The 26,505-nt window shown below is 43.6% G+C and overlaps 2 protein-coding genes across 4 annotated transcripts; one reads left to right on the top strand and one right to left on the bottom strand.

The window, feature by feature from the left end:
• Nucleotides 1-776: 776 nt before the first annotated feature.
• Nucleotides 777-4,680, bottom strand: LOC310858629 (uncharacterized protein). Its single transcript, XM_083764822.1, has 5 exons — nt 4,552-4,680; nt 3,441-3,699; nt 2,756-2,857; nt 1,910-2,669; nt 777-1,652 (listed from the first exon to the last, which is right to left on the bottom strand). The coding sequence occupies exons 2-5, from the start codon at nt 3,591-3,593 to the stop codon at nt 1,462-1,464; spliced, it is 1,206 nt and encodes a 401-aa protein (XP_083620948.1). The 5' UTR covers nt 3,594-3,699; nt 4,552-4,680; the 3' UTR covers nt 777-1,461.
• Nucleotides 4,681-4,995: 315 nt separating this feature from the next.
• patl1 (PAT1 homolog 1, processing body mRNA decay factor) lies at nt 4,996-25,772 on the top strand. Of its 3 annotated transcripts, none has more exons than XM_083765369.1 (21): nt 4,996-5,133; nt 6,374-6,577; nt 7,978-8,083; nt 10,349-10,558; nt 12,043-12,300; nt 12,776-12,864; nt 13,584-13,664; nt 13,990-14,199; nt 14,665-14,769; nt 15,721-15,807; nt 16,681-16,910; nt 17,725-17,869; nt 19,351-19,468; nt 19,858-19,955; nt 20,189-20,248; nt 20,388-20,533; nt 21,509-21,668; nt 21,908-22,033; nt 23,093-23,184; nt 23,787-23,936; nt 25,233-25,772. In XM_083765369.1, exons 2-21 carry the CDS (start codon nt 6,548-6,550, stop codon nt 25,252-25,254), a joined length of 2,523 nt encoding a protein of 840 aa, XP_083621495.1. In that variant the 5' UTR covers nt 4,996-5,133; nt 6,374-6,547; the 3' UTR covers nt 25,255-25,772. The 3 variants fall into 3 exon arrangements, with proteins under 3 accessions (XP_083621495.1, XP_083621497.1, XP_083621496.1); XM_083765370.1 differs by lacking the exon at nt 4,996-5,133 and adding an exon at nt 5,214-5,230; XM_083765371.1 differs by lacking the exon at nt 6,374-6,577 and having other exon boundaries at nt 5,003-5,133.
• The last annotated feature ends 733 nt before the right edge of the window (nt 25,773-26,505 follow it).

Below are 26,505 nucleotides of genomic sequence, written 5' to 3'. Positions count from 1 at the left end.
TTCTCTCTTTCCTGTCAGTCTTCACTTGATACTACCCTTGCCTTTGTGTTATCCTTTTAGCCTAAATGTCTAACTGTATCGACGTGTTGTTTAAATGTATTTCTAATAAAGTATTCAATCAATCAATCAAAAACAATGTGATACGTTGTGAGCTGGTTGATCGTCGATCGGCCAGAGAAAGTATACTATTAGGCTATAATAATAATAATGAATTGCATTTTTATAGCGCTTTTCCAAGTGCTCAAAGCGCTTAACAATGGTTCATTCATTCATACATTGGGAGGTGAAGCGGTGAACAGTCGACGCCAGCGTCCTCACTTCCCACATTCACACACCAATGGTGGCAAGCTCACACCGACCAACTCATTGGAGGCAATGCAATGTGGGGTTCAGTGTCTTGCCCAAGGACACTTCGACATGTGGACAGGAGGAGCCGGGATTCAAACCGCCGACCCAGGGATCATTGGACGACCTGCTCTACCTCCTGAGCCACAGCCGCTATAGTGTTGATGTGGTTGATGACCACATTCACTCAACATCTCTCACTCCTACTGGTTTCATTCATTCATGTAGTTTAATTTCTGAGTTCTTTACTTTCTGCGATATGAGGGGTTCATACAGTATGTCTGTCCAAGTAAAAACTATCTTTGTGATCTCAGTTGATCAATCAAGCAATCAATCAATCAATCAAACTTTGTTGTAACATCACAATTACAATTAAAAGTAGGTAGGATACAAAAATTTAAGGAACACAAAATGCATAAAAAGTTTAAAAACAGTATCCATTAAGTCATAGATAAATGTATAATTGTCCCCAAGGGGGCAACGGAGGGTAAGAGTTAACATGTTAAGATGTCAATCGGTTTTCATAATATAAAATAAAGTGTCCAGAGCATTAGGTATGTCTAGTTTGTCAACCTGTGAATATTTATAACACGATAATATATTTCTAAGAGTCAATAACACAATCATAATATCCTGTTCTTCCACAAATAAGGTTCATGAATAATTTCTTTACCTGGAAATACATTTTTGGTTGTTGTTGTGATGTCATCATGATGACTCAGTCTATACAGAACATAATATACTGTACACAAACTGTATTTGTAATGTCATAGCAGTGATCTGCCATCCTGTCTCTGTCTCCTTTTTGTGAGGCTTAAATAAAAACAACTCCTGGATTAAAACCACATAAAAAAGTCTACAAGCTCACAATGCATTGTAGTGATTGGCTCCTGACCAACGAGCCTGTGTCTAAAGGTTTACGTGTCTGAAGGTTTGAGGAATATGTATGCATGCGTGCGTGTGTGTGTGTGTGTGTGCGTGCGTGCGTACGACGTACGTGCAAGTCCCAAATGTTTTCAAATGCTCCCACGTCTTCTGTATGTGTTGTGCTGCCTGGATCATAATTAGGCCTATGTTTTGTTGAAAAAGTAGCCCACATGTTACGTCTAAAGCTCTCTAGAACACGTAAGACAGCATGATGGGAGTGTCATGGAACACATATGGTCTTCTGGTAGGAACCACAGTCTTGACAGGTGTACTCAGCCAGCTGAAACACTTGGCACCCAGATACAGGGCCCCAGCAGCGAGGAGCACTTTGCCCAAGACCATGGCACGTTTTCTCCATTTCTTGTCGTCATCCTCAGACCCTAAGAAAACACGTTTGTAAACATTGTGTTAAAGCCATTTAGCAGGCAAATACAGTACAGTACAAATACAATACATAGTAGGTTTTGACATGACCAATTCTCTCTCTCACACACACACACACACACACACACACACACACACACACACACACACACGCACACACACACGTGCATGTGTGTGTGTGTGTGTGTGTGTGTGCATGCGTGCGTGCGCGCACAGACAGACAGACCGACCATTCTGTGTTCCATCTTATTACCTCTCTCAGATCCTCTGTCCCTTGCAGGAAAGCCCCATGAGAAACCTCTTCCCTTCCTCTTCCCCGCAAAGCCTCTTGTTCCCATGATGGCTGGCGATCTTATATACCGGTAGTCATCATGCCGTTGGCTGTAGACTGAGGATCCGTAGATTTGTTCCAAGGCAGCGGCATGCTGGCTATTGCCCAATGACCTGATGAAGTCACCTACATGTTGACTGAAGTTTGAGGTCATTATACCGCGAAGAAAGTCATTTAGTTGCTCTCTGTAACTCAAGAGCCTTATGTTGGAGTTAGCTATTGGTTGGTCGTATTCAGACAAAGCTGGATAGTAGAAGTTATCTGTTTGTTGGCTTTGGATTGAGGATCCATAGTCGCTACCTATGTACGGCACTGCTGTACAGGGTTGTTGTTGGTGCAATGTTTGCACTATATTTCCACCATGACCCAGGTTGTTGTAGTAGCCAGCCAGAATGAGAAAGACATCCAAGTCCAACTGTGTGTCCTGTAAAGTTCTGATCAGTTCAGGACTGATCATATAGGTCCTCTCAGGACTGAACTTCCCTGAGATGGCGGTGTCGTGTTCTGTGACATACACCATGTCCACAATCTTAGTTCTGGTGTCGTAACAGATGATGATGCGGTCCACATTGTTGTTGCGATGGCGACGACGCAGCCCGTGAGTCTCTTTCACGTAGTCCGGTAGGTTGTCGGCTTTCGGGTAGGTCTGCGTGTTTAAGTTGCCAACTCCAAAGTAGGCACTCTGGATAGAGAAATATGTGGTTGAAATTAGGAATGACAGCAAGGAAGTGCTAGGAATGAAAGAAAGCAAGAAAGAAAATAACTTACTTTTTTCTTTTTCTTACACCTGCCTCTCAGCAGTGTTTTCTCAATGTTCCAAAATGGATGGAAGCCAAAGTCCCCTCTCTCTGGTTGGCACTCTGCTGCCAACTATAATGAACAATCAAGACATAGATTGCATTTTTTACTTTTATACTAGAAGCACTTTTCCATTCTTGTGTGACTGTACCGACAATTACCTTTTATTGATCATGAGCTCTTTGATATTTCAGTTATAATACCCAGGACAAAGTTATTTGATAGTCAGAAATTTAATCACAGAAAAGCAAGCCGTCAACATAATTATATTATGAAACAACAGTAACCAATCAATGTTATTTAACCCTTTATTTTATCAGCACTAACTTCTATAACGAAATATATCACTTAAAAAATAAAAAGTAAATGTGTGTGTGTGTGTGTGTGTGTGTGTGTGTTGTGATGATGATCTGTGTAATTGTTTCTCTGTTGATGATGCTTTATATTACAGTATTGCACTAATAACCAGCTAGAAGCTTAATGATGTTCCACTTGGTCAGTATTTTCGAGACACACAAGCAAACATTTTTTTTACTTTAATACATGGAAAAACACAGGAAAGTAAAACTGCTTTAATTTAGTTTTCTTCTAATTGGAATGTCATTGTAGTCTTACCTGGATAACAACCCCCTGGCCCTGGTTGTCGTAGTCTTACCTGGATAACAACCCCCTGGCCCTGGTTGTCGTCATGTAATATGCACTCATTAGCGAACCAGAAGAGGAGCTGGAGGCCATGTCGTGGAGGAGGACAGCCGAAACACGAGGACTTCAGGTCGTCCAGAGTGATGAGCTCCAATTGAACGACCATAGTGAAGCCTTTTACAACATAACAACACACTTGACATCACAGGACAGTGAAGGGCAGGACAGGACAGGGCGGGATGGGACGGGACGGGGACAGGACCAGCCTGGGTCTGGGACCAAGGAAAGGACAGGACAGGACAGGACAGGACAGGACAGGACAGGACAGGACAGGACAGGACAGGACAGGACAGGACAGGACAATAAAGGCTATATTAAGACAATTGATTTTCATTAACAGCCTAGCCTCCGTCCTTCCTAGACATAGCCTATATTGGAGACAATATTTTTGTGGTAGAAAAAACAAACTGCCTGGCGAAATAAATGTAGCTCTAGTCTAGGCCTACTATAGAGCAAAAATCTTTACAATTACAAAAAGTTCTTTCTTGCAAACACTTGATATTTATATTTTGAAAGGCGCCGGGCTTTAAGTTTTCGCACCACACACATACACACACTGAGCCGGCGGAGGAGTTGATCCCTAAATGAAATGTCGCCCCCATCTGGCGGAGTCAGGTTTAAACACGCACTGCAAGTCTGCAACAGGAAATAAACTAAACTTCGATCCATTTGGAATGTTTACTTGTCTTTATGTTATTGCTATCATCAATATTAAGTGTGAAAAGGTCTATTTTCAACACCTTTTGCATTGACATGCTCGTCTAGGATATAAATTGAGCTTGATCTGCTAATACTTTCGCTGTTTTTATTTTCTTTCGCCTAATGTTTTCTTGACTTCATAGCTATTATGTCATGTGCGGATCGAGGATGAAGTACTGAAGTTTGAACCTATACTTTGTCACTAAAAAAATAAGCGCACAAGCAAAACGGTAAATTAAACTACTGCAGCGTGTTTTGCAACGAACGATGACGATAGTACAAGACTACAAGTAGGCTACTTATTATTTTATTTCGGCATGGGCTACATCAGGCTACTGCATTATTCGGGTCATGATATCCCTCACCAGTGCTGGTTGGTTCCCTTTTAAGAAACAATGCGCCTCATTTTGAACATCTTCTCATCTTCTTTTCCTGTTTTTGAATTGATCTCGTCGTTCAAAGTTCGCTATGCGACCTACCAGAGCGACCTACGCCCCATTCTCCCCCGTCATAACATTGGACACAAACATGTCATAACATTGGACATGATCGGATGATCCTGTCCTGTCTGTGTCCAATGTTTGTGTCTAATGTTATGACGGGAGAGGGAAAATGAGCATTTTAAGGAGCATTTTAAATTCCAAATAGCGATTTTTGTTGTTGTTGTTTGTTTGTGAATAAATAATTATACTAAAATTTAAAAAAAACATCTTCTGGAAGAATCACGTAACACCTCAGTACGTGTCGTGCGTGCGTGCTCGTCCACGTATAGTTAATGACGTAGTAGTGGCGCTGCGCGTTCCCGTCAACGCTGCCCGCCGTGTCGCGCGCCGCGCCGCCGCCTCCTTGGCTCGCTCCTGTAGAGAGACCTGGGAGGAGTGGGATAGTTTACAGTGGGATACCAGTGTTTTCCAGTGCAAACCTAAACATAGATGTTCCGATACCAGGTGAGAGAAACGCCGTACAAAACGCCCACATATGTCTGCTATTCATCTTTCGCGTCACGTATGAGACGCGTGGGAAGACGAGACAAGCGAGAGTGTGGTTCGTGTGTGTGTTTTTTACGCTGTATTGTGGCCATTGTTTATGCGTGTTTGTGTACAGCGGCCTGTGCGAAGCAGCGGGCTTTCCTGGGTCACATGGGCCGCGGAGAGTCCCCCAGTTGGTTCGCAGCTAGTGCTCTCGCAGTGCGGCCTTCTACTGTCTGGCGCCGTGTTTTTATTCACAGGAGCGGACAGACTAGGGTCATTTTTCGGAGTGTATTGTTTGCGTTTTGTCTGGTCGGTCTCGCTGAGGCTGGACGGCTTTCTATCGACGCGGAGAGAGAGTCGGACACAGTGCGTGATGTAACGTCAGCATTAGCTTAGCTAGCTACTAGAGAACTAGCCCGAGGAGGAGGTTAGTTGATGGTGGGTCACTCACTGTAACTAATGTTACCTTTAGTTGCCAGCTATCTTTAGAGTTTAGACGCTGTTTTTTGTATTACACGCCATTCAAAGCTCCTTTTTAAGAATACTGGGAGTGGGACTGAATAATATGGTGACTATTGCTTGGCGTTAGTTGGCATCAGTAGCAACAGATTGGCAGCCAGGAAAGATGTTGTAAGCCTTGACCCCCAGGGGACCAATTGTTTTTGGTGTGATTTGAGTCCATGCATACTCATAGTTCTGTAATCATACATCATAATACAGTCTAATGAAAGAGGCATGTTTGATAACCATGTGCGGTGACTCAGCCATTATGACACTGTTATCAAACAGTTCTAACCTTTTGATTTAGAAACGCCACCAAAGGCTGTTATACCTGTTTATACTGTGAGTAAGTTGGGTGGATAGACGGGGTCAAAACATTTTCTATATGCAGTAGGAAAACAAAGTCCCAAACACACTGTCTGCTTTATTAATCTTTCTAGAGATGTCGGAAACTTTCTGTTTCTAAGATTAACTCAAACAACTCGCCCCTGTAGTCCACTGTGGTGTGCACTGTGCAATATTGCAAGTTTGTTCGTTCTTGTTGTATCTTCCTACAGGCCCAACTTCTGTCATATGCCGCAGCCTAATTGATGCTCTGAAAATAGCAGATCTGCAAACACACAATGCATTGTTGTTGAATTTCAGTGTGCTACAAAATCTAAATCAAGCTGATGGATGAATTATGACTTTTTTTTCTCCTCCTCTGATCTCTTAGCCTCACAAAGCCAGCTCACACATTTCACTTCATTCATTGTGGTGTCACTGATGTGGTGATTAAAACGCATCATTCACTTTGGTTGTGAACGTCGTCAATGGAAGTAGACTACACAGATACCTTTGAGGGCGTTTGGATCAGCCGTTGACCAGTCAGAAAGAACTGCAGGCCATCATGATGGCGTACACCCAGCGGAGTTATTTGGTAAATAAAACCCTTGCTAAACCCATTTGGGAGAAGATCAATAACACCTCCCTGAAGAGTCTTTTTCCCCCCCTCCTTGCATCAATGTTCAAATGCATTCTATAGCAGCGCGCATAGACTGAACCACTTTTGCACTGAAGTGCAATTTTTTTTGTCAATCTCAAATTCGGCACTGCTCCTGTATCTAAACTCTAAAGTTTTGATTCTAAACCAAGCGTTCACAACCTGGGGTCCAGGGCACATTTACTGGTGGTCCAACGCCAGTCCACACTAAAAGTAGTTATTTTATTTTCATGACCATTATGTAGAACAGTCGTCCTCAGTCTTTCACTGCTGTTTTGGGTAGCCTAGCTTACTTAACAAAACTAAAGACTGTACTTATCAACCCATTGGAATCCATTGTGTGCTGCTGCTACTAGTCAACTCCCACAGTCTGACAAGCGTCTCATTGAGATGTTAATATTAACATGCATGTCCACAACAAACCTGTTACAGAATGCTACGGAAACATTTGCACCTAGTGGCATGTCGGAGATGCAATTTTCTGTCTCATAGAATTACAATTTGATATATACAATCTAACCACTGCAAAAATATTGACTACATGATGGTGGTGTTTGGTGCACAACTGACCAGGACCCTGATCTAAACCACTAGTTGTGGACACTAAGGTTTGACCACCTGCCCCTGGCAGGTAAATTAAACTTTCGGCAGGTGGAGTTTATTTATTTATCTTTTCAGGTTCAAGTTCTTGTTTGAGAGGGGACGCAGCAGTCTATATAAACACCTGAGCGTGGCCAGAGCGCTCTGTCTTTTAGTCTGTGGAATGTAAAATATGAGCACTGTTTACCTAATGTGCTGTTTTCACTGTTGCTACACTAAAGAATGTAAAATAAGTGTGAACCAATAGCCCTATATTCATAGCTACTGTATCTAGTTTTTTGGCATAGAAATTGAGATATGGCAGTCTTTTATCGCAAAGCCCCAGAAAGTGTTAATTGAACGGTAATTACATTTTATAATGGAAGATTTACATTTCGGGCAAGTGGGCATGACCTTTGGGCAAGTAGAACATGACCTGTCCTGTACTTGCCCACCTGTCAACCCCTGAAATGTCCGCTGATTGGTCCGGCTTCCAACGGCTGGCTGAATCAGTCTGTGAAAAGTGAAATTGCAAGATGTAGGCTTGTTATGCAGGGTTATTTCTCTCTACTTTATGTCCTGCTGATCTCTATCTCCTATAATCCCCCTCTTCCCTATCTGTCCATCCTTTCCTCCATTCTTCTTGCCCTTATCTCTCCCTATATCTCCCTACTGCTCACTTAACATTCCTTCCCCCCTCGCTCCTTTCCATGGGGTCTTTTCATTCTTCGCTCATCCTCTCTGTCTCTTTTCTCTAGTCGCTGGATGAAGACTGTACATTGGAGGAGGAAGAGGAGGCAGCGGTAGAGGAGGAAGATGACATTGATCAGTTTAACGACGACACCTTTGGAGCCGGGGCCAACGGTAAGACACTCTGGATGCAAACATAACACTACTTTAAAGGGAACGTTTTTAAGGAGCCTAGTGAAACTGTGCCTGCAATTACATGATTTATTAGAGAAATGACAATCTTTCAGTTTGAAGCCTTTTACCAGTCACGTACTTTTTGACAGTTTGACCGTCTTACATGGCTAGTACCAGTTCAGGCAGGCCTTGTGGTTAGAGTGTTCGACCTCAAAGACTCAACCCTTACTCGAGTCATAACAAATTCTAATTGCAAATTCCCAATGCCTCCCTGCTTGGCACTTGTCTAGTGTTGGATTGAAGTGAAAATAAGTTAAATGGTAAATGGTGCATTTATATAGCGCCTTTATCCAAGGCGCTTTACATAGATTGTGCATTACATTCACCCATTCACACACACATTCATACACCGATTGTGGTGGAAGCCATGCAAGGTACCAACCAGCAGATCGCGAGCAATTTGGGGTTCAGTGTCTTGCCCAAGGACACTTCGACATGTAGACAGGAGGAGCCGGGATTCGAACCGCCGACCCATTGGTCATTGGACTACCTGCTCTACCTCTTGAGCCACAGCCAATAACCTGGCCTTAATAATCCTATCATGAGGACTAATGATGCATCTTATTAACGGGACCATTAACGGGAACAACTGTGTACATGAATCTGTAGAGTAGAGTGGAGTGAAGTTGGATTTGGGGGTTGGATTTAGGGCTATCTGTCACTGTCACATACTAGCATCATGTCCAGGCGGTGTACTTCTACATCAAGCTGCCGTCATGCTATGGAAATGGGGAGATATTGTCTCCTGACCTATGGGCCACATGGCTTGAGATCCATTGGATCCCAAGGTAATTGTATACCAGGGATTGGCTCCCGATGAATAACAAATTATATAGTATAGTCGGGCATCTCCCAAGTTTATTTATTGTTCTACCAGGCCCTCTCTTATGTAACTTAGATGCTATAATGCTACTATGTGCATATTTGTTGCAATACCCTCCCTTGACAGCTGACAGTCTGATTCTAATAAACGACAATAAACACCTCAATATTACACCTTTACGTACAGCTTGGGTTTTTGTTTCATAAAAATCCTGACAACTTTTTGCCTATAAATTCCATGCAGTGATTATCTTTTATGGAAGCACTTGTTGTAAATCACTCATCGTCCTGCATAGTTCGTACACCACCTGCTTCAAAATTTCACATATGCAGGAGGCAGCAGGATGTTATTTAAAACGAGTGCTTTCAAACTTTAATATTCCTTCAGAATACTGATTGGCTCAGCTGGCTGTCAATAAATGAAAACCTACTTACAGGTCATGGTGACATAATATTCAGTGGTGAGTGCCATCCATGTGTATGTGATTGGAGGTAAAAGGTCCACAAACATGGAACTTGTGTAATGCATGCGGCATGCCAATCCATCTTGGCAATGCTGTGTGTTTGTTGCCCTCTTGTGTGGAAGTGTCCGTGACACGTGCATGTGTGAGAGCGAGAGTGTGGCTGTGCTACAGTGCCCTCTCTTCCAGTTTGTATTCCATATCCAAAATCTGGCGGGTCTGAACAATAAATCAGTGGCCATTTACTGTACAGTAGTATTGCCCTAAATTGTAACTAAAACTTGGGCAGCTGTGGCTCAGGAGGTAGAGCAGGTCGTCCAATGATCCATGGGTCGGCGGTTCGAATCCCGGCTCCTCCTGTCTACATGTCGAAGTGTCCTTGGGCAAGACACTGAACCCTACATTGCCTCCAATGAGTTGGTCGGTGTGAGCTTGCCGGTCGGTGTGAGCTTGCCATTGGTGTGTGAACTGTGAATGTGGGAAGTGAGGACGCTGACGGCGACTGTTCGCCGCTTCACCTCCAAATGTATGAATGAATGAATCATTGTAAGCACTTTGAGTAGGCACGTAGTGCATAGAAAAGCGCTATAAAAATGCAATTCATTATTATTATTAAACTGTTCATTCATATAGATAGATGAATATAACTCGTGTATATAAGCACACTGTATACAGTTTTTGGATAAAAAGCAGTCTGGCTCTAGAGCAAAGTATGTCAGTGGCTAAACATCCCCAAAGATTCTCGTGACAGCCACAGACAAAACCAATATAAATTCTGGGCTTTTTGGTCTTCATAGTGAGAGCAAAACTGTGTACAGTTCCAGCTGAAAATGATTATATATATAGTAGTTAAAATAAAATGGACGATACATCGCCATGACAAATCCATATTTGGGTGTGTGTTTTCTCTCTTTCCCATTAGATGATGACTGGCAGGAGGAGCATAAACGACTGGCCGGGCTCGGGCTCGGGCTCGATGTGTTAATACCAGGCCTGGGGTTCGGAGGAGGAGGTTTGGGTGGTGATGCAGACTTGTTAGGCCCTATCGATGCATCCTCCATCCAGCTCCCTCCTTCCGCCAGCCGCCTCCCTCCACACATCATCTCCTCCTCAGCTGGTCTACCTCCACCAGGTAAAATTACAGCATAAAATGGCTGAAATGGCAATGACTGTGATGTGTCTTTTTATAGGTACCAGCCTTTCTTAGATTATCAGAACTAATTTAAGGAGCATTCCAGTGCGGTTAAGTGATTTCCGTTTCCTATTCAAACTCCGGTGTTTACATTTCTCAGGGAAACGGCAAGGAGTGAAAGTCAAACAAAAACGTATAGTATTGTCTCTACACTTCCTGTTGACATATCGATTGACAACTTGACAGTTCAATGATTAGTATGCCAGGACGTGTGGATGTTACTAGTTCGCTCCCTATTGACACAGGAATAAAATACCTTGTTCTAACTTCTGGCCTCATATGAGAAATCCTTTGAAAACTTTGGCATGTGAGGCAAACGCATACATCACATCCCCTCCCAGTTTCACTGAAATTATGTAGAACCCTGGTGGACCCCAGTTCAACGAAGTTCATGTGGTTAAACAAGAGGTACAATGATCAGATGTCACCCAGACAGGGTGTCAGCCAGAATCGGATAAGAAATGGCAACATCCTTCAGATTATGCTGCTGATTCAGGAATCTGCAGGGTTCTTTTAGCGAAATATTGGTGGGACCTGTTCCGCAGAACTGTGCTAGCATTAAAATATTACAACAACAAGGTAACGGCAATGACAATTGAGAATAAAAAATAAGGTACTACTAGATAGAAATAAAAGTTAGGATCTTGTCTTGTCATATCTTTTTAGCAGCAGGCACAGTGTCAAAAATGTGGGGGGAAAAAAGGGCATAAAAAGTCCTGTATCTTTCTATCACAGGAGATTGTGTGTGTTTATTTTCACTTGGAAGAATATTTTAAAATGACACACAGTCAATAATAATGTGAAGGAGAAGTCAAGTGGCATTCTCCAGGAATATTTGTACATTCTTAGGATAAAAACTACTTTTTAATTTAAATGTAATATGCAGATCTATTACAAATAAAGCATTAGACATATCATAAAGAGATAGGGGAAAAAAAGAAAACAAAATAATAAGAAAAGAAAACAGCAGAACAAATCACAATAGTAAGAGTCAAGCCACAAAACGGTAAAGGAGGGTAAATATTGAATGGACCCAGGTTAATTTGGCAGACCATTTGGGAAGTATTTGGTGGTTAAGAGAAGTGATAAAATGAAGAAATGCCAGCAAACGCTGAGGAAGGCCGACCAGGCGTACGTTGTCTGCTCGTCAGAGGTAAATAAATCATGTGAAAAGGACATATATTGAGTACTGGCATTTCTTCATTTTATCATGTATCATCGAGCCTTGCACCTAGAAGCATTGCTATTGAGGGTTGTCTGCTTCGGCAGTACTCTCTTCTTCTTGATTAAGAAGTGCCACAGAAATGCAACAGATTTATCATGCATAGGACTATTTTAATATAAAGTTATATAAGCGGTAATTACATTGTTAGCCATATCCAAGATGTGCCCTAATATTGCGACATCAATCTTGATTCTCATAGGTCTGGACGAGCGAGGAGCAGGAGGCGACCTGGCAGAGTCCCTGGCCCGACTCATCCTGGGGGCAGACCCGGCCATCGCGGGGGTCGGGGCAGCCGAGACCCCCGTTCCATGCCCCGGCATGCCAGGCTCTAGTTTGTCTGTGCTGGAGCGTCCCAGAGGCCTTCATCCACCCTCCTCCATGTCCCATCCTCCTCCTCCTCCTCACCACCACCACCTCCACCACCACCACCAGCTGCCTGCTGGGATATCTGCCTCCGGTGAGTCAAGCCCATATAAACGCCCATGACTTTGTTTCTGTTTAGACACTGGGGGCTGTATTTTGCGTGTCTTAAGTACCAGGTCTTATTACCTAACTTGAGTAAATTAAAGACCTGGAGGCGTGATCAATGCTCTTTGGCCACTCAGAATAGCCAAATGGCATTGATCACGCCTCCAGGTCTTTAGTTTACTCAAGTTGGGTAATAAGACCTGGTACATTTGGTGTTCCAATTGTTTCCAAAGGTGTTTGATGGAGTTATTTTGGTCAAGCGTTGTGCAGGCCAGCCAAGTTTCTTTGTTCTTGGCTGAAAGAATATATTTTATAACTGCAAGGGCACTTGTCCATGTACAGATTCAGGTCTGTCCATGAACAATTTACCCGTCGGATTTGATAACCGATTCAGATTAAGATTCATATCCACAACCTTATTACCCCAAAACTTACTGATATTTTTGTGTGATGTTTTTCTCCAGGCCTCCCCCCCGGCCCTCCTCCCCCGTCCATGCTAAGCTACCAGCAGCAGCAACATTTACTGCGTAGAGGCACTACTCCCATGGGACAGGTTGGTGTTCGGTTTCCTACGTTATTGATTGAGTCTGTGTCCTGTTGTTACTTACCCTTTTATATGATACAACTAATCTGAAAACTGGAGTGGAAATGAAATGAAATTATGTGGGGTGTTTTTTCCCCCTAGCAGATCTACAAGCTCGTAGGGCGGCCGTGCTACAAGCTTGTAGGTCTGCTATTTTTGGAAAATCGTGAAAATGTTGCGCAAACCTTTGAATATACTGTACTTTCAGAACATTTTTTAACTCAAATCTTTGCTTCTGGGGGCGGTCCCTGGAACAACATATTTTCCGATGGGGGTCGGCGGTCAATTACATATAATTCTGGGGGTCCTTGACATGAAAATGTTTGAGAACGACTGACGCAGAAACATGAGGTTTTTCATAAAACTGTCAGATTTTAGAAGACATTTGTAGAATCGTCCTCAGGCCTAAATGGGTTAATACAAATGTGTAGACTCATGTAGGTCATTGCAGGTCTTATTGACTGCAATAGGAAATCCATTTCCCTTGCTCACTTGACACTGGTGCATCCTAGGCTAAATGCAGGCAAATGGTGATGCACCGTCATAATAACGTTGACCCATATTGGTTGATGAACAAGGATGTTCTCACTCAGTTTCCAAGGAGGTCTGCCATGACTAAAAGCACTGGTGAAACGCTTCCTCTGTCCTTCTGCATACATACCCGTTCTGTCTCTCTCTGTTTCTGTCAGATGAACTCTCACAGTATCTGGGAGAACAACATGGGTTTTGGGCCCGTCTGCCTCACCCCTGGACTAGTCACTCACCTGGAGGTGAGGATCACACTTCAATTCTACAGAACCGTGACTCAGACATTAGACATTGACTGCTTGTTGTGCTCATATCTTCATAATTAGAGATGCCAGGTTGAAAGTGGTTAATTAATTCAGTTTTACATATATATTTTTGAATACACTACGGGTATATTGTGTTAAGAAAATGTTTTAGTAGGCTCTTTCTTTTGCAACTGCCCATAGTGTACGGTAACTGTGAGGTCAAAAGTAATATCAATCATAGACATAAGGTTTAAATGTAAGTCTTGTTGATGTTGGACAGTGTGTTTATTATTGGTGTCTCTGGGGCTTTTCTCTCCCTCAGGACAGTTCACTGATGTCCATCGTCAAGGAGGTGGGCCTTCCCAAGCGGCCTCCTCCCATGAGGGGGGAGGAGTGCCGGGACTTTTCGGAGAGGGACCAGAGGGTCCCCCCTCCACGTTCTTCCTCTCCCGTGATCGGCTCCCCTCCTGTGAGGGCAGTGCCTATCGGGACTCCGCCCAAACAGCCATTGAGCCACGCCCTCAATCATCAGGTGAATTTGAAGGAATTCCTTTTTATTTTCCACTGTTCTCGCTGTACACTTCACTTCTCCTGCAAATACTGAGTTGGCATAGTTGGAGCTGAAGTGTGTTGTATTGATTGTAATTCTTACGGGTCTATTTGGTTTCATTTTACACTCGAGAGTTAAATTATTGTTAAACATCTGCATTACTTAATTTAGGAAGAAGTCCACACAATTATAGAGAATGTAGAATAATTGTTACCGTACTTTGATCAACATTTGCCTGTTTCATCTCTCCTAATGGTACCAACATCAATACAGCATGGAATTGTGGACCCAATCTTATCCGACAACACAATATTATAAGATTTAATTGGGTCTGAGAGGCTAAATGTCAAAAAATGGTGGTCCATGGCAAATGCTGAATAGAAACAGTCGAAAATGTGTCTGTTCTGGTGTGTATGTGTTTTTATATATGTGTGTTTGTGTGCGTAGATCCACCACCCCACGGCGGTTCACGTGAGAGCCCCAGTCCACCAGCACAGATATCCTCCTCCCTTCCCCGACCGCCTGTCACCCAACACCCTCCTCAATATAGCTGTGAGTCTCTCCTCTCCTCCGCTTCATCCATCCCTCATTCCTTCTTTTCTTCCACAGGTCCCTTAATGCACATTAACCCTATCCTCCCTATTCCGGGCTTTGTCATAATAGGCTATTTTTGGCAAAGAGATTTCATGTAGAGGGGGAATAAAGGAGGGGGACAAGTATATACTCCTGGGGGACCTTGGGCAACGAAGTATATGTGGGGTTTAAGTGGTTCGTTTTCTACAACCAATGACAAGTCAAAGCTGTAACGCATCCAGGCACTTACATCACACACAAGTTAAGCTGAACAGCAAAGTGGAAAGTGGTTGGTTGGTCAATACATAGAAATGGTAAGGTATTTGCCCAATAAGTAAAGTTGCAGCACCGTTTTAGCTGTCATGAATACTGACCTGTTTGTGTGGAAAAGTCGACATTTTACTGTTGCCTTCTGTATACTCCAAGTATACTCAAGTCAGTATTTATAAAACACTATTTTGTATGTCCAGGTTGGATCGTGACAAATAATGACAATGAACACAATATTTTGGGCCGATCAAATCATTAGAAAGAAGAAATTAAAGGCAGGAGACAACACTATTTGTTTTGTTTTTCTTCTTATAAAGTATTTGATCGGCCCAAAACATTGTGTTCATTGTCATGATTTGTCACGATCCGAGTTGGCTTTGTCCGCGGCGTAACCGTCTTTAAATAAATACTTAAAGAAAATCCTATGGGAGAAATGCATTGCATTTCATTTCCTGGGCCACTCGTCGTTCTGAAAGGGGGAGGGACTGCGACGCCTGTCCTATCTTGTTGGTCTCTCCATCTCTGTTTGCTCTCATATTTATTCTTTACTTTCGACAGCTGTTGATGTAGCTTCCTGAACGGCATAATCCAACAGTCAGGGGTTCTTTTGAATATTCTTTCTCGTTCTAACTGTGTGTGTGTGTGTGTGTGTGTTTTCAGAACTCTCCACTGTGTCGTGGTCCGTTCCCTCCCGGTGTTGGTCCCGTTCTGTCACAGATCCAGCGGGCCCAGCTGCTCAACTCTCAGGTCAGTATGCGACAGCACAGTGATCGCATAAAAACACACGTTCTAAGAATTAGAGAGTGCATTGTTGTTATTTTGAACATGGCTGCAAAAAAACACAAAGGGCTCCATTTTTGTCACAGCTAAAACCCTTATCCCTAAACTTCTTTGCCTTTTTTTTGTATTTTGAAAAACATTTTTGCATAGTTCAACTAGCCCAATCTACATTGACACGTTGTGAGCTTGTAGACTGGCCATTTTAACTATTCAAAATGTTTTGCAAAATAGGGATAAGGGGTTTAGCGGTGACGAAAATGGAGCCCAAACTGTGCAGGATAGTGCAACATATAGCTGGATTAGCAACCTTACTAGATATCCACTGCGCTTATAAAAGTCGTCCAGCCATTTGCACAGACTGTTCTTCATTAAGAATCAGCTACTCCCATAAATTATATTTCTGTGTAAGTGGTAAAATATACATACAGCAAGTGTTATGTAACAACAAAAGGAATAAGATGCTACAAGTGCTGCAACCAGAAAATGTACAATGTTATAATACCTTTCAACCACAAGGTGGCAGTCTAAGATCACAAATGGACAAAGTGATTCAAAGTGCAGCGCTCATGAGAGTTCAACATAATTTGTCATCTGCTTAAGTTTAACAAGGAATTTAGTTTCGCACTTAATTATTTTGTGAGGTCATTTAAATCTCAACACACACTGTTGTACAAACAGAAATATACTAAAATTTTAATTTACAGAAGTCGACTATGATGATCTTTAAAGAGCAAGAGGTGCACCGTGTGGGATCTCTTGTTCTCTATCTGATCAGTTGTATCAGTTTAATTTTACAGTCTGTCACAGATGCATCTCAACTCTCTCTCTTCCCCTCTCCAGGTGCAAGGGTTTCCCCGGTGCGGTCCAGCCCCTCCTCTGTTACCGGGCGGCGGAGGCTTCAGGCCGTTCTTCGCGGGTCCTCCGCCCCCCCATGGCCACCGCATGGGCCCCCCGCCTCCCCTCGGCCCCCCCAACCACAACCACATCCCTCCCATCCGTCACAACACAACCCACCTCCACCCGCAGCACAGACGCATGCTCACGCAGCGCATGCAGAGCCGAGGAGCGTGGTGAGTGCCTCGAATAATCAACATGAGCAGCTTTTCAAAACTTGACATCCAATGCTTGATAACTATATATATATAAATATCTGTGCAGATAATGTACGTCAATTAAACCTATATACGTTGTTGACTGGAGACTCCTAGGGGTCTATATTACTAACTAGTAACCAAACCTCTTTTTCTTTAGTGGTGCAACCACTCCAAGGAACAGCAATGTCCGTGTTCACCTATGTGTTGGTTCACCTATGTATGTGCCTATGTATGTGTCATGAGCACCAGTATGACTGACTACCAGTAGGGGTGCTGTTGTGCCAGAAACAGAGAGAGAGAGATAGTATTAGTGCTGCACTGTTGCCTGCTAATGAGAGAGGGGGGAGAGGGGAGTTGCACCACTCAGTTCACACAGGTGTGATTTTTTTCTTTCTAGACCAAATATCTTCTGTGCAAATAGCCAATCAACGACTCTTTGTGAGCTTGTAGATTGGCTTGGTTGAACTGGCCCAATTCCAATGTCCACCCGTCTGTGACTTTGCTCAAAACACGTCCAAACTCAAGCACTACTGTTGCCATTCTAACGACGATGCAATACTAATTTGAATACTTAAATGATTGACGTTTTGGCAGATTCCCTTCATTCCCCTGGTAATGCTATGAACTGTGGGGTAATTCCCTTAGCCAACGTCGTCATCGATGATGAGTCTTCACTGACTTACCGATTTCAAGTGGGACAAGTCAGTGAGTCAGTAAGGGAGCGGATCGGAATTGGGCCACTAAGAGTTATGTTGCTGTTTAGTTATAACCTGAAGTCTCCTCTGTCCAGTGACCGGGGCAGGGTCGGAGGGGACAGGAGGAACAGAGACCCATACAGCAACCTGATGACGCAGAGAGAGAAGGAGTGGGTGGCCAAGATCCAAATGATGCAGCTGCAAAGTACCGACCCCTATCTGGACGACTACTACTACCAGGTCAGTGGACTGCTGGGCATCAAGACAAGTGGATGTCTGTAGTGCTGCACAATCGATCGAATGGAAGATCGCGATTTAGATTCAGACACCTATGCAATCTAATTTTGTGCTGAGTAAACGCAGTTAAACGCAGTTTGGGTGGGAACCCCTTTTGGTGTTTTAAGCATTATGTTGTATTTTAGCTGTTGAAAAATAGCAGATCTACAGCTCATAGCGCGCCACCGAGTGGCGCGCTACGAGCTTGTAGGTCTGCTATTTTTGAAAAGTCGTGAAAAAGGGGCCACAAATCTTTGAATATATATTTCAGAGCGAACATTTTTTATTTTTATTTTTTTTCGGCTTACGCCTTTTATTGATTTTTGAAGGGACAGACAGTAGGCTGACAGGAAACGGGAGAGAGATGGGGGGATGACAGGCAGTAAAGGCCGTGTCGGGCTCGGGAGTCGAACCCGCGGCACACTGCGACTGGATTACCAGTCAGGTGCCCAGACCGTTACGCCACGGCCTGGGCCAGAGCGAACATTTTTAACTAAAATATTGGCTTCTGGGGGGGTCCCTGGAACAACATATTTTGAGATGGGGGGGTCTGTGGCCCAATAGAGATACTTCTGGGGGTCCTTGACAATTGACATGAAAAAGGTTGAGCACCACTGACATAGAAACGGTTTTTCAGAAAAAAATTAGGATTTAGAAACATTTTTTTGTATCGACCTCAGTCCAAAATGGGTTAAAGCTGCTACTGTATAAGCAATACGATGTCAAAAATGTAATGACAAAAATAGCAAGACTCGCCATCTCCGGTTTACTTCCTGTATCTGAGTGAAGTAGGCGGACTCCTCGTTATGAGACCGGAAGCACGTTGGAGTCTATTCATTAAAATGGAAGTGAACGTGAGCACAGCTTCTGAACCATTCTTCAGCCCATGGTCACTGAACTAATTATTGGACCCGATTTACATAAACCACATGATATTCCCAAGATTTTCATACTAAAATGGCCTTTTTCAGGGAGCCAAATCAGGAGAAGATGTACTTGCCTGTCTCTGTCCCAGCAACACACTTGTGGAATTAGAGCTTGCTTTAGGTGCCGTCAGACACCGGCGCCCTCTTAGGAGACCATTTGTAGGATTTGTGTACCATGTCTCTTCTAGTGGCTCCAATCGAGATGGTGTATCTTGAAACTCTCGTTGGAAGGAAATAAGTGGTTGCCGATGTTGTCACATGTATCGGAGGATACACGTGATTGCCGCTCTACACCCTTCAATACCGACCAGAGGGGTCAGCAGTGAGATGGACTACATGGGAATTAATGACAAAATCCACTTAGAGGAAATTGAGTTATGTTATAGCAGCCAGTAGTGATTACACCGTACTTACGTTATTGAGTAAATTACTTAACTGTTTGTGTGTGTGTGTGTGTGTGTGTGTGTGTGTGTGTGTGTGTGTGTGTGTGTGTGCGCACGTGTGTGTGTGTTCGCGTAGAACTACTATGAGAAAATGGAGAAGCGCCAGGAGAGGGAAAGAGACAGCAGCAAGAAAGAACATACCACCAGACTTATCACGCCACAGGTTCCAAAGGTGGAACATACCTACAGACCAGGTACCCCACACACACACACACACACACACACACACACACGTTTAGGTGGTCTTTACACACCAGATAACACTATATTGACCGAATAAAGTTATGTTTTTGGTTATGGTCATAATGGGCGAAACATTCAGCTAAAACATCTTTGAACTTTTGTCTGTAGAGGGGCAAGAGAAAGAGGCTTAAGAATGTATCCACGGGAATCCCAGTTATTCTAGTACATTTCAACATGGTTGTTTGGGTTCAAATTGGGGTTGCTCCAATTCTGATTCTTGTATCGGGTCTGAATTTAGATTTGAGTAATCAACATGTTTTGTTTTTAGGGAAAATAATGTCTAGTTGCAGCCCTATGTGGAATGAACAGGTGATAATGACACATTCCTGTGTGTCTGTAGTTCAGTTTGCAGGCTCTCTGGGTAAGCTGACGGTGTCGAGTGTCAACAACCCACGCAAGATGATTGACGCCGTGGTGACGTCTCGCTCCGATGATGAGGTTCCTCTCTCTTTCCTTTTGCTCCCATTTCCATCTGTCTTTCTCTGTTCTCGTCCAGTCATGTCTCATGACTCTACCTAGTGTTTAGTGAACCGGTAATCATGAATATAAAATGTTTTATTTCATTGCATACCGGTAGTTGGCACCGTTAGTTGTAATTGATATCCGCTGGCACATGAGTTGTGTACCATGTGACATTATCCAGGAGTAACTGTGTCTTTGTCTGCCTGCAGGAGAAGCGAGAGAAGCAGGTGTGGAACAAGAGGAGACAGATTCTCTACACCGTGGAGAAGGTAACTCCTTGGTCACGCCTTGGTCCTCAACTCTGTCTTTAATAAAACAAGCCAATAAGTACACAACGGTAACAAGAGAGAGAGAGAGAGAATAAAGTAATACACCAATACTCACTCTGTTCCATTTCCGTCCGATCAGATGTACAGTCTGCTGCTGGAGGTGCAGGACTTTGAGAAGCGGTTCGTCCACTCGCCCGACGAGGAGAGAGATGCGCTGGTGGAGCGGCATCGATCCAACACCCTGCAGCTCTGCAGCTCCCTACGGGAGAAGGAGTGGGATGACAGGTAGGGACAGGACTAACAACCAAGACTTTAAGTTCCTTCATGACACACTGACGCACACTAAGCAAAACATTGTTGTGTAAATACAGATGTGGGTTGAAGGAATAACTGAAGTTGCGGAATATAGCTGCCACAATGGCATGTATCGGTATCGTACTCTGGAAATGGCTGATCTTATGTGAGCTTGTTAACCCATTCTGACCGGGCACCCATTTTGGTGTTGGCATCATGTTATGCTTTAGCTATTGAAAAATAGCAGATCTACAAGCTCATATCGCGCCACCGAGTGGCGCGATACGAGCTTGTAGGTCTGCTATTTTTGAAAAATCGAAGAACGACTGACATTTTTTAGAATCTGATCTCAGGTCAGAATGGGTTAATCAGACCAGTGTGTGTCCGGCGGAAACCTCGTATGAATCTGATCTCAGGTCAGAATGGGTTAATAATCTGCTATTTTTGGTGTACTGTGCAACACGGCTCAAAAAATAGAACTGAAGCTATAGTGTGATATGAATACAGGGTTGCACACAAAATGTTTGTTTGTTTTTCTCCCCCTGATTTGGTCAAGGGCCACATTCCAGGCTATTTTCTTGGGGCCTGTCATAAGCTAAGCTACCTATGTTGAGGCACTAACCTAGCATTTTCCACAGTATTGGTACAAAGAAAACAAACCCCCATGGAAAATTCTATGTAGCACACAAGCTAAATGGTGCATTTATATAGCGCCTTTATCCAAGGCGCTTTTACATAGATTGTACATTACATTCACCCATTCACACAGCGATGGCTGAGGAAACCATGAAGCAAGGCACCAAACTGCACATCGGGAGCAGTTATAGGTGTTCAGTGTCTTGCTCAAGCACACTTTGACACTGACTCTGGGGGAGCCCGTGATGGAACTGGTAACCTCACGGTTTCCAATCAGCTACCGGCCACTCTACCCCTGAGCCACGTCCTCACACTGTCCTCTCTCTGCAGGGTGAGCGACGAGCAGTGTGTGATGATCATGTCTGTGAGGAAGGGGAAACGACTCATCTCCAGGCTCCTCCCCTTCCTGCCACCCACCCAGGCTGCCGCCGTTGTCATGGCGATTGCCCGGAACCTGCCCAACCTGGCCAAGAAGGACAAGCAAGACCAGGTATACACACACACACACACACACACACACACTTTGACTCGCATACCTGGCTTAGAAGGACAAGTAAGAGCAGGTATCTAACACACACATCCGTCTGAGAAAACTCATTTCGTCTGATGTATTCGCGACCTTATTCTTTGGGTCATGACCATAGGTGAGAGACTGAGAACAGAGAGCAGTCAGTTATTATCATATCAGTGACTGTTAGTGTTTATAATGTCCTGCTCACATCCATCCAGGTGCTCTGCTGGTTGGTGGAACCCGTTGCTGGGGTGATCCAGTCCTTGTCAAGCTCCGCCCTCACAGACCTGCTGCAGGAGTTGCAGGGCAGCGAGGGTCAACTGGCCACAATACTGCACAACAAGGTACACGCACTCACACACACACACACACACGCACCACAGTACTGCACCACACACACACACACACACCACAGTACTGCACAACAAGGCACACACACATTTGGAAACACTGGGCCGTGGCTCAGCGGTCCAGGCACCTTGGCTGGTAGCCCGAGTCTGGCAGTGTGCCGCTGGCTCGACTCCCGACGGCCTTTACTGCATGTCACTCCCCATTCTCTCTCCCCCATGTCCTGTCAGCCTACTGTCTGTCTCTCTATAAAAAATATAGAGACACAATATGGAGCTTAAACTTTGAACTCTGTGTACTCTGTTGTACAACAGAAAGATTCTTACTCGCTTCTTAATTGCATTTTATCACAGACGCCACAGAGCCATAGCATCGACTATGTCACTTTATACTTCATATTACTGACGACCATTTTCCAAAGCATAACATGGTTTGTTTCATCCACAAGGAAACCAGTGGATTAATCGGTATGATGTGAAAACCATTTAGCAGGGACTTGTTTGATATACATGTAGATCAGTAGATATTGGATGGAGCCCGCACACCACGGGTACAAGAAAGACGTTCTTTATTGAGAATTCTGACAACGTTTCCATCTATTTGATCTTCATCAGGTCATGTAGATTAACCAACAATGTTGCTTGTTTTAATCCATTTGAAAGGGCAGATCATTTTGAGTGATTTGATTTGAAAGGTTTGTATTATAATCCCGGTAAGGGGATCTTGGATCGCCTCCTAAGAACTGTTTGAAAAATAAACAAATCATCCCGGAGGTTTCACTTATATGGATATGAATCAACGCTAATGTTACCATACAGAGACACCTCCCCGACAATATCTATTTCATGATGCCCCGATGTTGTTCTCCATAGAGAAAACCAGGGGATGAGTGCGTGACGACAGGACTTTGGCACTAGTCTATATGTGAAGATGGTCTGTTTAGCTGTGATAGAAGTTTACTAGCTAGTTTGGTGCTTTGATCCAACAACCCTCCACCTGCCCTCTCTCTAGTTTGGTGCTTTGATCCAACAACCATCCACCTTCCCTCTCTCTAGTTTGGTGTGACACTGCTTTACCTGATTCTGAGTGAAGGAGAGAGGATGCAGAGCTCTGATCCCAACTGTCAACTTATGGACGACAATCGATGGTGAGTGTGAGCATGCGTTTGTGCACGGCACACACAACTGGTGCAAGTGTCAGATAATGATGGTATGAGTGAGTGAGATAAAGAAGACTGCATCAAACTGCAGTTGAGTGACTGCTCTCACAGTTCTTGTATACGGGCGGACTGATACACTTGTTTTGCCATCTTATATTAACGTGGTAATAAAGCAGCTCGATGTAGATCTAAATTGAGTTGAACTAATGTCTAACTAATGATTGGCTCCCCGTCCCACCCATCCATCACTTGGTGTTCTCTCCCTGTTTGACTGCCATCTCTCCCTGTGTGTCCTTCAGGACTGAGCTGGTGTCCTCTCCCTGTTTGACTGCCATCTCTCCCTGTGTGTCCTCCAGGACTGAGCTGGTGTTCTCTCCCTGTTTGACTGTAACCTCTCCCTGTGTGTCCTCCAGGACTGAGCTGGTGTTCTCTCCCTGTTTGACTGCCATCTCTCCCTGTGTGTCCTCCAGGACTGAGCTGGTGTCCTCTCCCTGTTTGACTGCCATCTCTCCCTGTGTGTCCTCCAGGACTGAGCTGGTGTTCTCTCCCTGTTTCTGTTTGACTGTAACCTCTCCCTGTGTGTCCTCCAGGACTGAGCTGGTGTTCTCCGTGACGAGGGAGCTGCTGAGCGTTCCCTCCTCCTCCCTGTCGCCTCCCCTCTTCACCCCTCCCAACCTGCTGTCCCTCTTCTCACGCTATGTCGACCGTCAGAGGCTGGAGCTGCTGCAGGACAAACTACAGTACGTCCATCTGCCTTTTAACCCATTCAGGCCTGACGTCGAAAGAAAAAAAACGTTTTCTAAATCATGACAATTTTCTGAAAGATTTGAGGCACATTTTAACGATTTTTCAAAAATAGCAGATCTCAATAGCTAAATTATAACATAATGTTTAAAACACCAAAAGGGGTTCCCGCCCAAAATGGGTTTTAAGCAGTTCAATAATGTTGCTTCTTAACCCATTTAGGCCTAAGGCCGATTCTAAAAACGCCTTCTAAAGCCTGACCTAAGTTTTCTGAAAAACTTTAAATATTTATATAGCAGGATCAATTTTTTTTAATTTTTGAATACTGTACACTGTACAGAACCCAAAAATGGGTTCCCGATCTGAGGGGGTAAAACACCAAAAGGGGTTCCCGCCCAGAATGGATATATCTCCATAATAGCTGTTTTTTTTCCCGTAAATGAAGGATCAAGTAGGGCCTACTTGATCATACTACAGTGTCGCACAAAGTTGTCGATCAGCTACTTTTTAAGTTTTGGACATTGATAATTGATAATGAGCAAAGTAAATGGCCGTCCACCTCCTCAAGGACTAGAACTATATGGTTCATTGCTGTTACAGTTGTGCTGTGGACTATTGGACTCTGCCATCAGGTCATGACTGTTGGCATGATTTTTTAAACATCTTTATATTTGTAGTTCTATAGTGCTTGGTGTGGACATCCCATAACACTGAACCCTCGGTTCACACTCCACTCCATATCAGATTCCGCACATCGATATTCGAAACTAAATTTGGGCGTCAATTTATTAGGAAGTGTGAACCGGACCCATTTAACCTGTCACTCAGACATAACTCTGTCCTATGACATCAGTTATCTCCATATAGGGGAATATGGGTCTGACATAGAAGTGAGGTCCTTAGCAGCTCAGTGGCCTTGTGGTTAGAGTGTTTTCCCTGAGAATGGGAGGTCGGAGTTCAATCCCTGGTCGGGTCATACCAAAGACTTAAATGGGACCCAATGCTTGGCACTCAACGTTGGATTGAGGCCCAGGTAAGTCCCTGCAACATACTAGCGTAATGTCCAGGGGTGTACTTGTATTTCAAGCTACCTCATGCTTCAGAAACAGAATCGTCTCTTGCCCTATGGGCCTCATGGCTCTATAGTGGTCTTAGAGCTACTATTTTGAAGCCTTTGTAAGAGACCCACATCTGGGTCCTGTACTGCTGGTTGAGAAATACTGGTGTGTGTGAGACAAGCTTTACACGTTTGTAGATCACTGCTCATTGTCTTCTTTGTCTTCTTTCTTCAGAATTACAGCCCTGTCCAGGTAGAAGTTACTGCAGACATTGTGACAACCCCCACACCACCATCCCACAGCTGACGCACCCCCCCCCCCCTGTTTTCTGTGTATGTGTGTCCATGTGAGTGTGACTGTGTGTGTATGTATGTGTGCGCGTGTGTTTGCACGCGTATGTCTGAGACGCGTCTATGGTGGATAAAGCCTGCGTTATACATACTTGCGTGCAGGTGGTGTGCAGTGAAAATAGATGTACAAATTCATAGATGTGCTGTTTTCAGTGCGCAACACCGGCGCACAACTAAGTATAAATCAGGTATAATGGTTTTAATCCAGCAGAATCTCTAGTCACTTTGTTTTTGTTTTGTTTTTCTCTGTCTGTTCTGGTGTGTTTGGGAGAGAGGGAGTGTGTGAATGATTGGGAGAGAGCAAGAGATGAATTGTATGAGCTGAGAGAGAAATGAAACCTGCATTTTTAAGTATCTTGTTAACGACGATGCCTGTGATAAACCATCAAAAATTAAAAAGTATTTCTATTGTATACAAATGTAAGTATGTGCTTTGTCAATTATTGAACACCAAGGCCGCCAGTTCAAGACCCGCTTCGTCCAAAAGTAACCTGATTGTGTAGGCCATTCTGTAGCTCATTAAATGTGCCAATTGTTATTGACTTTAGTCTTAACAAATCTTTCAAATATCACTTAATCAAATTCAAGAACCACCATGACTTACACTAAAATACAGGAGGCAAATCAATTCTAATTACTATATATGAAGTTATGAACCATGTTATATTTATTATTAATAATAAAAGTAAACTTTATGGACAAGGTTTGAGCCACTGCAATTTCCTGACATTTGGATATTTAAACATCACCCTCTAGTCTAGTTATAAAAATAAAGATTGCTGCCCTTCCAGTCAGTGGGGCTATTCCATTGGCCTGTTAATGAAGCTGGGATCTCCGTGAATGGTCAGTTAATGAAGCCCTCCTTCTGTGAATGGTCAGTTAATGAAGCCTCCTTACAGTCCATCCGGGTCTAGGTAAAGTAGCACTGATCACTAAAGAACCATACTGACTAAATGTAATCTGTAAAAAGCACAATTTCTTAAGATTAATATTAACTTTGAAATGTCAGATTCATTCTTTATTGTCCATCCATAGAGGAAGTTTGTTTTAAGTATGTACACATTACACATACACAAACACTCAAAGCAGGTAACAGGTAAAAAATAAAAACATGTAAAGCCAAAACATGACATATGTTACAGAAATTCCCAAAGCTG

Source organism: Protomyctophum parallelum, assembly GCF_964188405.1.
Source record: "Protomyctophum parallelum genome assembly, chromosome: 5".
Taxonomy (NCBI): domain Eukaryota; kingdom Metazoa; phylum Chordata; class Actinopteri; order Myctophiformes; family Myctophidae; genus Protomyctophum; species Protomyctophum parallelum.
The sequence above is the reverse complement of the archived record's forward strand: the minus strand, read 5'-3'. Positions and strand labels throughout refer to the sequence as shown.